The sequence below is a fragment of the Anneissia japonica genome, unplaced genomic scaffold (assembly GCF_011630105.1).
Source record: "Anneissia japonica isolate Jap-2015-1 unplaced genomic scaffold, ASM1163010v1 scaffold560_len657749_cov147, whole genome shotgun sequence".
NCBI classification, from domain to species: Eukaryota; Metazoa; Echinodermata; class Crinoidea; order Comatulida; family Comatulidae; genus Anneissia; species Anneissia japonica.
The window spans coordinates 345,003-359,429 of record NW_022754288.1 but is presented as its reverse complement, the minus strand read 5'-3'; the positions used below and the strand labels follow the sequence as shown (position 1 = coordinate 359,429).

Here is a 14,427-nt window from a genome sequence, read left to right as displayed (position 1 = left end):
ACGTAACGCTCAATAAACGTATGTATGAATGAACGATGATGTTACCTAGGCTAGACCTAGCCTCTAGGCCTACGAATAAAACCATGTGTTTAGCGTTTTTATTCATCACTTTACGATGTAATAATAAAGTGTTCAAATAAAACCATGGTCTAGTTCATCACTTTATATCTTTTATTTAACTATAAAACATGAAAATATTGTAAGATTACCTATACGACAAAGGTATAACTTGGGAATTCCCCTTCATGCCTATTCTAAACAACAGAGCTGTGGTGTTGTCTGGGCCTGTTGAGACAAACTAAAACCATGTGCTCTGCACTGGGCGAGCCAACCATTTAGCGTTCGTATACGTGAAACAGCAATTATGTGCTATGCACTGGGCCAGCCAACCAATTAGCGTTCGTGTACAAAACTATGTCTACTCAGCTTCGTGTAGAAAATTCCATGGTTTGCCACACGAAGCTAAGGAGGAAAGCAATTATTTTGAGCACTCAGTTCACATGGTTTTAGATTATAACAACCCGGTATTAGACGCAATCAACGTTTCTGTTTAATGAAAATACGTTGCATTATGGTTTGATTATTTTTATACAGTAGTTTATTGTTATAGTCTTTTTACTTATGGTTGCTCTGAAAAGGGCCGTTTGTTTTGAATATTTTCGGGGTTTTTGATGACATCATCGTCGATACGAGGCGTACGTAAATCCGAGGGTTCGTATAACTGGGGTACGTAAAAACGAGGTTCTACTGTATAAAGTAAATGTACGTCACTACTTCTGTGTTTTGTTATAAATCAATCATTGGCACAGATAATGGTACTTTTGCAAAAATTTTTATAATTTGGTAAATTTTAAGAACAGTTTACACAAGAGAATTTCTGGGCGGAAAACTCCAGACTAAACTTCTATTGACTTTCGTCACACAGATGAACCAGTGTTTAAGCTGTTAATTAGCCAAATCCTAATAAAAGCTGAATATTCGGTAAATATTTTCATTTAAAATTGCCAAATTGTAAAATATTAATTTTGGCAAGCTTAAACCCTGATGAACTATATTTTATGAGAATATATTTTGAGAAATTTATTTAATTAATTATAATTCCATTTTATATGAAAGCATGTTAGTATGGAGGCAAACCTCCACATCATCATATATATTAAAAAGTCCCACCCTGTATTTTTTTTGTTGATTGAACCTTGCAGTGATCATTGTTATTCATTCATTGTTATAAAGTTACCTCATTTAATGCTTAGTGTACACCAGCCATTGTTTTAACAGATTACCATTGTTTTGTTTGTGCAGTCAACTGTGTGAAGGAGGTGTGAAGGAAATGTAACTGTATTCTGTAAAATACTGTTCACTTTTATTGCTGCTGTATCCTTATACTAACAAGGCTTACCAAAACTGTTTTTTTTTTTTATAGCAAGTTCCAACACATCAATTTCTGTCGGCATAGGGAGTCCCTTTACACCAATGCAGTCGCACGCTGGGAAGAAAATTAGGGAACCATGTAAGTTGTGATTGGAGCATAGAATTGGGCGGTAGTAGTGACTGCACCCAATGAAGCCAGTGGCCCAAATCTTGTGTAATATAATGTATTTTAATCTATATCAAGTTCTACCTGTGTTTTTATTTTTTATGTCAACCAGATTAAAACACACGTGCCTATTTACTATACTATTTTAAGCTGTAGTTGTTAAAGATGTTTTGTCTCTGAAAATGACTCTTGAAATTAACTAATTTCGTGATTTTGCAGTAACTGAGCATGTTGTATTTTTGAATTAAATAAATGTGCACCCTGATTTTTATAATAAAATGATAAAAATAAAAAAAATCTTCCACTGCCAATGTGCTTCATTCATTTTTCACTGTAAAATTATTGGTGGACATTTCTTACATATTATATGATCAAGATTTTTTTTGGTATTATGTTTGCCAAATTACGTATTTAATTGTACAAATTTACCAAAAGTAAAGGAATTTGTTTCAAAAGACTATATACTGTAAATTATGTTTACATGACTACAGCTCATACGTTTTGACTGTTTTGCTATATGTTTATTTTATATCAGTATGTATGTAGATGTTTTGTACTATAAATAAGGATCAATTCTAGGTCTTGCCCAACTTCTTTCAATGAAACATCTCTCTGAAGATATAAAATTGTATTAATTGTTGGTAATATTATTTTTCAATCTGCCATACATTACATATATTTCCATATTTTTTTTTGTATGTTCTAAGTCGTAAATATGTTCATTTTTAGTGATTACAGACAAGGATGTTGGACTTCTAAGAGACCCTACCAGAAGTGAGTTAATTTTTCTGTAGTACTTTACTGTATATTAGACTTGCCATCCTAAAAACCAACATCAATAACCAAATAACCATTAAAACTGACATTTTAATGTAAGTCTTAAGGCCAACTCAGACAGCGTCGGCCGACGCAGCCCGACCCGATTTATCGTCGGGGACAGTCTTAAGCCGTCGTGAGAAATATTAAACATGTTAATATTCTACTACGCGACTGCCCCCGACGCACACCATCGCGTCTGCATTCAACTCACACAGACCCGACGGGACAACAAATCACGTCGGCCGACGCTGTATGAGTTGGCCTTTATTCTCCACTATTTAAGCTTTATAAAGATTGGTCATTTATTGGAATCGACTTAATAATTGCCAAAGTTATGAGTAAAAGTATTATGGCTCCTCTGTAATAAAGTATACACTACTGACACATTCTTATTCTAATTACTCAGTTAAACATTTAGCAACAATACGCTGGTTTTGGGATGACATGCCTCATATTATCAGTCAATCATTCGACCTTTTAATGACAATCCTATTAATTTTATTTTTATTTGGTATATTTATCAGATGATACTGCAGTTTATGGTGGTTAATCAATATGTTGATCCACTATAGTAATTATGAATTAGGAGTGTTGCCATTATTAAAAGAAATTATCAGTGTGAGATGTACAGTACAGTAGTTGATGCATTTTATTTATGTAAACTCTAATTTTTACAAATATATATCACATGACAATAATATACAATTTTGTATATAACTTAATAGTAGCATTTGTGAAATTGCATTACGTTTTGGTTGTTGTATGGTATTTTATGTGTTAGTTATTAAACATAAAATTGAAAATATATATTATAATCAAATATTAATCATATATATATAGATGTGTATAAGAGACAGGCTCTGCACTGGGCGAGCCAACCATTTAGCGTTCGTATACGTGAAACAGCAATTATGTGCTATGCACTGGGCCAGCCAACCAATTAGCGTTCGTGTACAAAACTATGTCTACTCAGCTTCGTGTAGAAAATTCCATGGTTTGCCACACGAAGCTAAGGAGGAAAGCAATTATTTTGAGCACTCAGTTCACATGGTTTTAGATTATAACAACCCGGTATTAGACGCAATCAACGTTTCTGTTTAATGAAAATACGTTGCATTATGGTTTGATTATTTTTATACAGTAGTTTATTGTTATAGTCTTTTTACTTATGGTTGCTCTGAAAAGGGCCGTTTGTTTTGAATATTTTCGGGGTTTTTGATGACATCATCGTCGATACGAGGCGTACGTAAATCCGAGGGTTCGTATAACTGGGGTACGTAAAAACGAGGTTCTACTGTATAAAGTCTGTCTCTTATACACATCTAGATGTGTATAAGAGACAGATATATATCCTTTGATTGTTTTCAGAGCTTGCACCTAAAGAGATAATCATTGACTTTGATCACAATAAATACAAATGTGAGATTGCTGGGTGTGGTAAAGCTTTCCGAAAGGGCTCCCTCTTGGACTACCATAAGAAATATTACCACGTTGGCGTGAAACCATCCTCCTGGGCCTCGTCTGCGGCAAGTAAGGCATTGTGTCGCAGCCGAAAGAGGCTATCCACACGTGAGTGCACTATCGTTCAAGCATTCCATCGAAAGATGATCAGTGTAGTTTTTTTTTTCATTATTCTATTTTCATCCACTTGATTTCTATAAATTATACCCTTGTCACCCCAATATACTAAATTCAAAATTTGCACTTGTAGCAATTTGTAACTAAATTTAATACCATAACATTTTATTTGTTTTCGCATACGCAATATGATCCGTGCGATATCTCAGTAGAATTTTGACTTCATAATTGGGAGGATATTTGTTTACAAAATTTTGATTGCTTATTGTCTGCTTATGCTGCAAGACCTAAGTTAAAAATGTAGACATTGACTCTTGTTATTCTAGATGCAATCTGTACAAACTTCTGCATGCTATTTTTGCAATAGACAGGCTCGACTTCGCCAGACATAACTTATTTTTCATTGTCATTTTGTATGGTAAAAATCTGAAGAAAAAAAATGCCTCAGTTTACGCAAACATGGACTAAGGATATCCGTTAAAAAAGACCTTGGCAAGGCCTGAAATTTTTTTCCCTTTTTTTTGGTGGGTGGGGTGAGTGGGGGGGGGGCGGATTGCAAGATTTTCCTGTGATATCTAGGAAAGTTCTATTTGAATTTATTTTCACATGACCTAAAAACCTGTTTATAGGTTTTTACCAGTTTTTAGTGTTTGTAAGGTTGTGTCTTTGTAAAAAGGGTATGTCTTATTTAAGGCTTTGGGAATAGAGCTTTATATGAATATTAATAGATAAATAAATGATAATAGTAACCTTCCTTTTTAATGTAAAGTTTTATCGTATTAAATTTCATTGTTAATATCAATTCTTATAATAATAATAATATAATAATGAATTTATTATGATAACAATAATTATCTTCCATTTTAATGTAATTTTTTATATGTTTTATTGCATTCCCTTGTGAAATTGTAACTTGCAATTTGGCCATTGGCCATGAATTGTTACAAATGAGAAACTTGTTGAATTTTAATAAAAGTGAAATAATAATATTGAGATTTCAATGCTAGAATTATATTACTAGTAACATCTTAATACATGAAATCTTGCATTTTATTTTGCAGCCGGAGCTGTAACTGGAGTTAAAAAATCAAATACTCCACAGCCTGCTAAGGTTCAAAGGTTAAGATCATCAGCTCCTGCATCAATATCGTCAAAGTCGTCAAAACAAGTTGGAGCAGCATCCTCAAAATCCAGCATATCTGCCAAGTCGCCAGTTTCACCAACTAATTTAAAATGGCCTTTGCCTGTAAAGGTCAAAGTATCAGAAAGATTGAAGGCTCAGGGAGAAAAGAAGATCAAGGCTGAAACTACTGAGAAAGTAGAGAGTAAACCGCCCATAAAGAAACCGTTAGAAAAAGCACCTATAAATGAGAAGACATCCGAAAAAGGAAAGACAGTGGAGGCTCCAAAAATTACATCAGATTCTGAGAAAATACCCGCTAAAGAAAAACCTAAACTATCTGATGTATTGAGAACAAGAAGGGGAAGTGGGAAGGAAGAGAAATCGGAAATAAAACTTCCTGATAAGAAAACCTCCGAAAGAATTGAGGATCGTAAGAAGTCAACAGACAAGACTGAGAAAGAGAAAGATAGGTCAAAAGATTCTGAGAGAATTAAAGGAGATAAAGTTAAAAGTAACGATAAGTATCGTTCGTCATCATCATCTGATAGAGGGCGCTCAACAGACAAGGATCGTTCTGAACATAGGTCATCTAGACACCATCATGAAAAGCACAAGAAGAGTCACAAATCTCATAGGCATCGGGACAGGGACAGTGACAGCTCCTACAAGTACACTAAGAAAGGTAAAACTCTAAACCTTTTTTCACACTGTCAAATTTTATGTGACAAATACCTGTGATTTCCATATATGAATGTAATATGACATCTTCATCATGCCCATATGTGGATGTGACATACCCATATAAGAGCAAATCACACAAACTTGTCGCATAAAACAGCTTGAATAACATTCAATCGTGGGTTAAGGTTAACCAAAGAATAACCAGGCAGTTTTACCCAAACAAAAAAGTTCAATGCAAACAGTGTGGCTCTTTAAACCTTCCTGAGCTTCTTCTTATACCACACACATCACTGAAATTTTCACCATGTGAACACAGCCTAAAGCATATTATTCACAGATATGAATTGTGACTTAGTTTTTCAAAGAAATTTATTAAAATAATTTTTTAATTGTATTGGTAATAGAAGACAAACATCACAGGAAGGAGTCAAGTTACATATCGCAAACTGAAGAGATTTATGTCCGTGAACTGACTCCTGAGCAGAAGATGGATGTGGTGACATCTGAGGAAGGTGTTCAGACGGAAGAAGTGTATGGGGATGAAGTTGTCCATTGTGTCTGCAAAATGAACGAGGAAGATGGGTTTATGATACAGGTTGGTTCGTTAATTGTTTATACTCTGTAAATTGTATTGTACACTTTTTTGGCTAAATAAAGAATGAATGAATGAATGAATCCGTCCGATTACTGAATCTGTTTACATTACAACATCGCTTTCTTTATATTCTTGCGATATGATCTCAAGTGAAGGACTAATAGTGCCGTCTATTTCTTTTTACATAATACACTTATATATTATATTCGTCATTAAACTTTTCATTTTTATTTCCTGATCCAGCTAGATGTTATTGGCAGAACCATTATGCTAAATGAGAAAACATATTTTGAAATTATTTTGCCCTCTTTTTGCAAAAAGTTTGTTAAAAAAGGTACAAAAATATCTTGCCTTAAGTACACGTTTGAATACCCCGGCTTGCATTCTTCATGAGTTGTGAAGTGGTTCATGATATACTGTATTTCAGCCTAGCCTGGGTTCCAGGTCCTAATTTTGGTTACTCGTTTTTTATTGCACTTATTTCGTGCCATACATAATTTATTTGGCATCCCATACTTGATTTTTTTTTTTTTTTTTTTCGGATTAAAATTTGTCTCAAACTTAACTTGCTTGTTGGTGGCGCTGTCCAGAATGAGAAATATAATAATAATAAGGGACTTCGTGGCAAGTCTAATTACAGCCCTAAGTGCAAGTATATTGTGGTGGTCTTTTAATAGCAAATGATTTTAAACAGCGATTAGCCCGATTGAGATCCTTTTTTGCTTCATTTTTCAAATTAATTATAAGTTAAAATAAATTGAGTTAATAATATTTATACAGTAGCTATTTTTTATGTATTAGGTAATTCATTAGAATAATTTATCACAAAAATTTATTGCATTTCCGGTTGTAAAAGTGCATGGAGGTCTTTACATTATGCACCATATAATTTCACAATTATTATTAATAAAATCAATTCAAACAAATCCTTGCTTAATATAGATGAGTTCATGCATAAATGACCAACAATAAAAGTGTTTGTTTTTCAAATGGTTGAATTTATATCAGTTTCACATGATGTGTTTGTCCTTGTTAATCTTGCATTTTCTGTTTCTCTTCCATTGTTGTTTCAATTGCATAGGAATATGCATAGTTTTTTCTCAATTTTTTAGGGACGTACTAACTATTCAATGCGATTACACGTCAGGTTGGCCAAATGTCATTCCTGTTTGAGTCTCCTGATGTAAACATTTTTTCGAAAAACCTCTTACAAAATATAATTACAGATTTTATATCTTATAATATATATTTTAATTTTATACCATAATTAAACTAAGACAGTAGGGATAAAGGTAGCTGATTGTGTCTTTCTTATTATATGTGATGCAGACTGTATTATATATAAATCCATCGTTAAATCATTTACAATTTGTCCTAGTTTAGGTAGAAAGTTTTCCAAAGGTTTATATCTCCCAAAAAAAAATATCCACCAGAGTACAATTACCCACCGGGCTACAGTACCCACCGGGCTACAGTACCCACCATGATACAGTACCCACTGGGGTACATGGGTGCCACAGTTTAAATGTATCTCCTGAAAGACTGGTATATAACCTGTATTTTACAAGACTACAGCAGCTTGATGGAGTAACTACCATAGTTCAGCAAATGCACTGGGTTACCTCGGTTTAAACTGATGTTCTCATAACAAGAGTGAAATATGTATTAGAATTCCAGTGATGTTTATTGTATTGAAAGCTTGCCGCTATAACAACGAAACTACAACTCTTCTAATGTTTTTATTTGACACTTTTTATTTTCTCTTTCTAGTGTGATTCTTGTTTCTGTTGGCAACACAGTATGTGTGTTGGCTTGAATCAAGTTTCTGTTCCTAAGAAATACATCTGCTGTTTCTGCCAAAATCCATCCGGTTAGTACAGTATAATTTATAGATGGATAAATTGTTTTTTATATAATTAGTAATATAATTTGTTCAATTTTAATCCATCATCCTGTTGCTTAAATCCTTTTAAAAGTTTTCTTTGGCATACACATTATATTGTGATATTTTCATTCAAATATCTGTTATCTGAGAATCCTAGTAATATAGTAAACTATGTGAGGCCCCTTAACATACAGTAATTCCTTAAATTTTATTACCTAAAAAGGTCACAATTATCGAGGATTTCTGTGACCCTTAATTTTCATGATCAGAGAGGCCCAGACAAAAACACTTTTTATTTGATATGAATACATTGAAATTCAGATGATTTAAAGCTAATGATCATGATGACAGTCAGAATCAATTTATTGATGGTTATTGATTTTTTTAAAAAATTTATATTTCAAAATGTATTTGGTTTGTATGGAGTTTGTTCATTACATTACCTTAATTGTATAGAAGTGTGAAGTTGCACTAGTTAACAAAGTGCATCTACTGGCCTAGCTGCCTTAAATACTATCAGCCCCAAAGTTGTTTGTTTTAATGACTGAAGATGATTCACAGAATTCATAATAATGAAATCGAAACAATTAAGGTCTTTACAGGAAGTTTTGATGAGGCTCAGAAAGTTGTGGTGTTTTGTTGGCAAAAATTACAGAGTTTAAATCCATAACCTTGTGATTAGAAGTATACACCAGCTTGGCCTTGCATCTGTCTTGGATAAAGAAATCACACCATAGTCTTGATATGTTGGTGAACATCTCAAAATTATTTTATGTATTTCACTTTGCTTATTACTTTATATTTGCTTACTGTGCAAGTAATTTTGATGTAATCATTCCTTCTGAAGGTGAGAGGACCAATGCCAAGTACTATCATAATCAGGAATGGTTCAAGACCGGAGAGCTCCCTCAGTTTTCTTTTGCCAGCGATCGTTCACACAACGAGTCTCCAACATTGATGCTGGCTGCGCACAAATTAACCAGTGATATTCATGGGGTCAATGAAATGCTTCATGGTCTTCGGCGAAAACTCAAGATTCTTCAGTAAGCTACACATACATTTTTTTTTTTTTATTCATATAGCTGTAATGCTTAGTAGAATTAAAATATTGACACGATTAAATTATTTTATGACCAAGATATTTGTTCCAACGGTAAGGCAAGGGTGCTGCTAACTACAGCTTTAATATCGATGCTGGTTTGAGCCGCTCCTCACCCATTATTATTCTCACAATTTTACATTATTTATTTATTTATTTATTTATTTATTTATTTATTTATTTATTTCTTCTTTAACCTGGGTGGCCTGTTCAGTGTTGAACACTGCTCTCCTACAGGGCCCAGAATCAACAATAAAACTCTTAACTACTAACTGTTAAAAATTTAAAATAGCCTATAAAAATATAAATATATATATATATATATATATAAAAATGAATAAATCCAATCAAAAACATTTAACAACAAATACTGTAGTTGAGTCATTTTATTTTTCTTCCAGGTCAAAAGATAAGTTCAATCCTGAGTTAAACAGGTGGAGCAAGTTGTGTATGCCAAAACAAAAGACATACATTGTCACTGAACATCTTCTTAATCTTCAAAACAATAAACTGACTCCCTCCATGGTTGAAACTGTTGAAGAAATAGACTCAAGTGTTGACTCAAGCATCCACGAGGAGTCAATGCAGGATGACATCATCAAGATGGATGGTGAAGAAGAAGATCTGATGGAAGTGGATATTGCAAAAGATACCATGTCAAAAACTAGTAATGACCCTCCACCTATTCCTGATCCTGATATCAGCAAAACTGAGAGTGCTGTTACTACAAATGTCTTATTAGAAAGTAGTGATAGATTAGATGGTAATGATATAAAATCATGTGAAACTGAAAGGAAAAATGAAGAAGCTCCTTGTGAAAGTACTGGTGTGGATGTCACTGATAACACTGCCCTCTCTACTGAGCATCAATCAATTGAAAAAATGTCAGAGTGTCCACCAGATATTGATAACAATAAGCAGGATGTGAAGGGAGCCAAATCAGATTCATTAAATGAGAACATTAAAGAATCACCAGAAGAGGAGATGGAGGTTGATGTTGTGGAAAGTGACAACAATGATGAAGCATTGTCTAGCCTGAAAGACAAATGCCAAGATGCATCAATGGGAGATCATCAGGATAAACCTGTGATGGCACCCTCTGAGGAGTCTCAGTGCATGTCAGAGATTGAAACTCCAGCAGATGGTACTAAGGAATCTGAAAACAAATTAGAATCAATTGAAGCCACAGAAGATGTTGTACCACATATAGATGACTGTGGTAAAGACACGTCTGTGGCTCCTCCTAATGCTGAAGAAAATCTTGATCAAGGTGATACAGAAAAGGAGTCTGCCCCTATCAAACCTTCGTCAGAACCAATGAAAGAACCTCCTTTGAAGGATACATCTATTGGCTTACCAGCAACAAGTGAAGAAAGTGCTTTGAAGGAAAAAAATTTGAAAGATAAGTCTAATAGTGATTTAGGAGAACTCAGCAATCCACCGAAGCAACCAGATTCTGTGCGAACTTCAATAAAGGCTCCAATCCAGGTATTTTTTGCATTAATTGAGACTTGCAGCATGCCACATGGTTAAAATATATTACCAAATATTGTATTTTTGTGCAACATATACTGGGTATATAAATGGGATTCTAATTTACAAGTGCCTATACATATTGTGGAAGTGGTTGGTGCAGTGTTATGATCTAGACTTGCAACAGAAATATAAATGGGATTATAATTTGCTAGCACTTAATATATTGTGAAAGTGGTTGGTACAGTGGTTGTGATCACCATTCTGGTCACTTGTTAGTGTCCTTGCTTAAAGGTATTTCTGCTGAGGAGTTTAAGTGTGTGTACCTTGTATATTTGAACACTATAGTGCTGATTACTAGCTGCGACATAGGGGTTTTCCCCAAGAGCTTGATATGTGTCACATTGTCTTTTTCGAACCTATTTTGGTAACATGATCAGTGTAGGACTGATATCATTACAGATATTTTAATGGGCACATAAAATAAAATGACTTTAAAGATCAAAGCACTTTACAACATATAATTTTAAATCTGTAAACAATTTCATGTGATCAACATAAAGAGGCCCTAAGTTGGGAGATGCCTCTTCTGGGAGTCTGAACATCTAATTGTGTTTGCTGTGCGTGTTAGTACCAATGGCTAGCTTAATTTGGGATACATATTGATAATACAGTTCTACAAATATTCCAAAATCATAAATTTGTCGGAGATGGGCACATATTCAGGAGATTTTTCTTGCGGTTGATTATTACTAATAACTCCATTTCTATAACACAAATAACTTTCCATTCAAAATTTAAATATTCATTGTAGATGTTTTGGAGTATATTTTAATTTCTTGTCTTAATTCATGACCAGAGTTCAGATATCCCATCGACATCCCGAAACATTCCAGATATTCCAGTAACCAAAACTCCAGACGAAAACGAGGAAGCTGAAAAGTTAGAGAGACTGGACTGCGAACTGAGTCTCCTTGATCATGTGATCGGTATACAGGATGACCTGGAGGAGAGATTGGCTTTAATTGAGGAGCAGGTGACAGGTATGAACATAGATACTTAATTGGAGAAGGATCCACAGTTTGGCCTTCAATTCAAGACCACATAAAGACTTGAAAATATGGGGTGGCAGGAGAAGATCCATGGAAGACCAACATGGCTTACCCCCCCCCCCCAAAAAAAAAAAATTGATTCCCCCCCCCCCCCAAAAAAAAAAAAAAGAAAAAGAGAAAAAAATGGAGAAGAAAAGAAAAGAAAGAAGAAAGAGTGGACCAGGGTGGTATGGCATGTTAAATTCCATGAGGCAAAAGTTCCCGTTAGCAGAAATGGTCCATAATGAGCTGTCTGATGGTTGAGAGTGAGCTGTCAAATGGTCCACAGGGAGCTGTTAGCAGCTCTATAAACTTAACTTTAATTGGTTTTAAGAATATCCATTGAGAGTTAACAAGAGAGTCCTGGCCAGCAAACATATAGCCATCGGAATATAAACAAGAAACCCATTACAATCACTCACTTCATCTCATGGGCTTCAGTGGCAATAAATAATTTAAGAACCCATCGTAATTCAACAAACCATCAGGATTTATAACCCAGGTTTCTTCCAAAAGTCGGGTTCCATGGACCATTTCTGTTAATGGCCAAAAATGCAGCATGCAATGTACAAGTGTCTATGGTGAAGCAGTTCTGAACAAAAATCTCATACCACCCTCAACCCCACTGCTCGGTGCTCCCCCTTCTCATTGCCTTATCTTGATTTCTCTCCAGAACCGCCCCTGTGTTGTCTTGGGTTTAGAGGGTTAGCTTGTACTGTGAAAAATGGTCATGAATTTAAGAGTTCTTGGATTTAGAGGGGTTTCGAATTAAAGGATGAACTGTATTTATTAAAGTATCCCTCTAATTCAAGACCCCTCTAATTCCGAGGTCCCTCTAATTCTAATTAATCGCCTAACTTTTAACACTGAGCTTACCCCTTCTAATTCAAGACCGAGAGGGCGGAGGGACACACTGTTAGAATGTGGTTGGTTTTAAAGGGGTCCAGAAGTGCTGCCGTGAAAACTTTGTTAACATGGGTTCCCAAAAAGATATGAAATCAGTAAAACCCCTCCTTTGGGACTCCCCCATTCAGGAGACACCCCTTAAGGGGACACTTTTCTGTGAAATGAGGGAAAATATATTTTTTAACACTACAGCCATGCCCTATTAAAGAGACACCCCTATTACAGGGATGAGGACAATTTCTGACTGCCAAATGGTCAGATAACCCTTATTAAGAGGACACTTATATTTTTCTCATTGTACCACAACAACTGCAGCAGTCTTAAAAAAGAAAAATTCATTCAACTTTATAATATTTTGAGACCTTTTGAACAATAAACCAGAATTTTCTTCCCCGAATCCTTATAGTGGACATTGGCATAGGCCTACTGCATGTGTTACTTCGTATAAACCAGTTTTGCAAATTTTGACCCGTAACCATGGGGTTTTGTTTTTTTTTGTTTATGTGTACTTTCATGTAGGATTCTAATCCATACCATAACATGCACGCTTAATTGGAAATCATTACTCTATTTGCTACGTCAATCCAATAGAAAGCTCAATATTTAAAAAAAAGAAAGCATTTGGTCAATAATATTGCATCACTAAATAATATTGGGAACATATAAAACAATTGTTGTTTTAATTACATTTCTACTAATTTCATATAAATGAATTGTATTTGCATTGCAAATTACTGCTATAGTTCTAATTCTACTGTAACTGATTCTTACTGGTATGTAAAAAAAAATAAAGTTATAAAGAATGTATGTCATGTTGTATGAAAACATGCTAAAAACCCCTTTTTACTAGCGGAGTCTCCGGTGAGCTTGGACATACCTGACACACGTTTGACATTTTCTGGTCCTTATGGAGTGGAGTTGAATAGCTTGGTGATTAAGTTGCTTGTCTTCCCATCCCTGGGTCCTGGGGTCAATTTCACTGACAGCAGGATTTTTCTTAATTACTACAACGACTCCACTCCCTAAGTCTAATTATGAGAAACTGAACGGTTAATGATATATTTAAAAACTTGGAGAAAAGGGGCGTAACCACCATTTTTTCCACTTTTTCCCCAGTTTTGAAGTCTTCAGAAATCTGTATCTTATTAACCCTTTCAGAGTTTTTGTCAAACACTGTTTTTGCTTCTTAGAAAAATTAGTTGTACAACATATCAAATGTTGTTTTTCATCTGGCGGCCTGGCTTTAAAGCATAATTGGGCCCTGTTAGTGAGGATAAAATATCTATTGAACAGGATACCCAGTATTATAAGAGCAACTAAATAAAATGAAATAAATAAATCAAGTTTGTGTTTTTTCTTTTTACTCCAGCATTAGAAGCAGTTCAGATGTTACCGGGTGATATTGCAGCATTCAAAGATTCCTTTGATGATATGCCGCCAATGAAGCGGCATTTGAAGATGTTAATGGCAGATCTGAAGAAAGTCTCTGAGGTTGTCAGCACTTGATGTCCCCTCGTTCTTCCCCTAAAATCATTGTGCCTATCATATCACACTGTTAATAGATTGTTATCAGTGGCGGATTCAACCGGCAACCGGCTTGCCCCCCCCCCCCCCACTAATTCAAAATAAGAAAAAAAAAA

At 34.7% G+C, this 14,427-nt stretch overlaps 1 protein-coding gene across 2 annotated transcripts in view; it reads left to right on the top strand.

The window, feature by feature from the left end:
• Positions 1-14,427, top strand: part of LOC117123170 (PHD finger protein 20-like protein 1) — a 43,387-nt gene extending 28,960 nt beyond the window's left edge. For both annotated transcript variants that reach the window (XM_033269021.1, XM_033269022.1), the window contains exons 8-17: positions 1,424-1,510; positions 2,267-2,311; positions 3,725-3,925; positions 4,996-5,739; positions 6,143-6,333; positions 8,104-8,203; positions 9,066-9,261; positions 9,719-10,805; positions 11,650-11,833; positions 14,157-14,427. In XM_033269021.1, the coding sequence (XP_033124912.1) occupies positions 1,424-1,510; positions 2,267-2,311; positions 3,725-3,925; positions 4,996-5,739; positions 6,143-6,333; positions 8,104-8,203; positions 9,066-9,261; positions 9,719-10,805; positions 11,650-11,833; positions 14,157-14,293 (2,972 nt within the window). In that variant the 3' untranslated portion in view covers positions 14,294-14,427. The remainder of the gene's footprint in view (positions 1-1,423; positions 1,511-2,266; positions 2,312-3,724; positions 3,926-4,995; positions 5,740-6,142; positions 6,334-8,103; positions 8,204-9,065; positions 9,262-9,718; positions 10,806-11,649; positions 11,834-14,156) is intronic.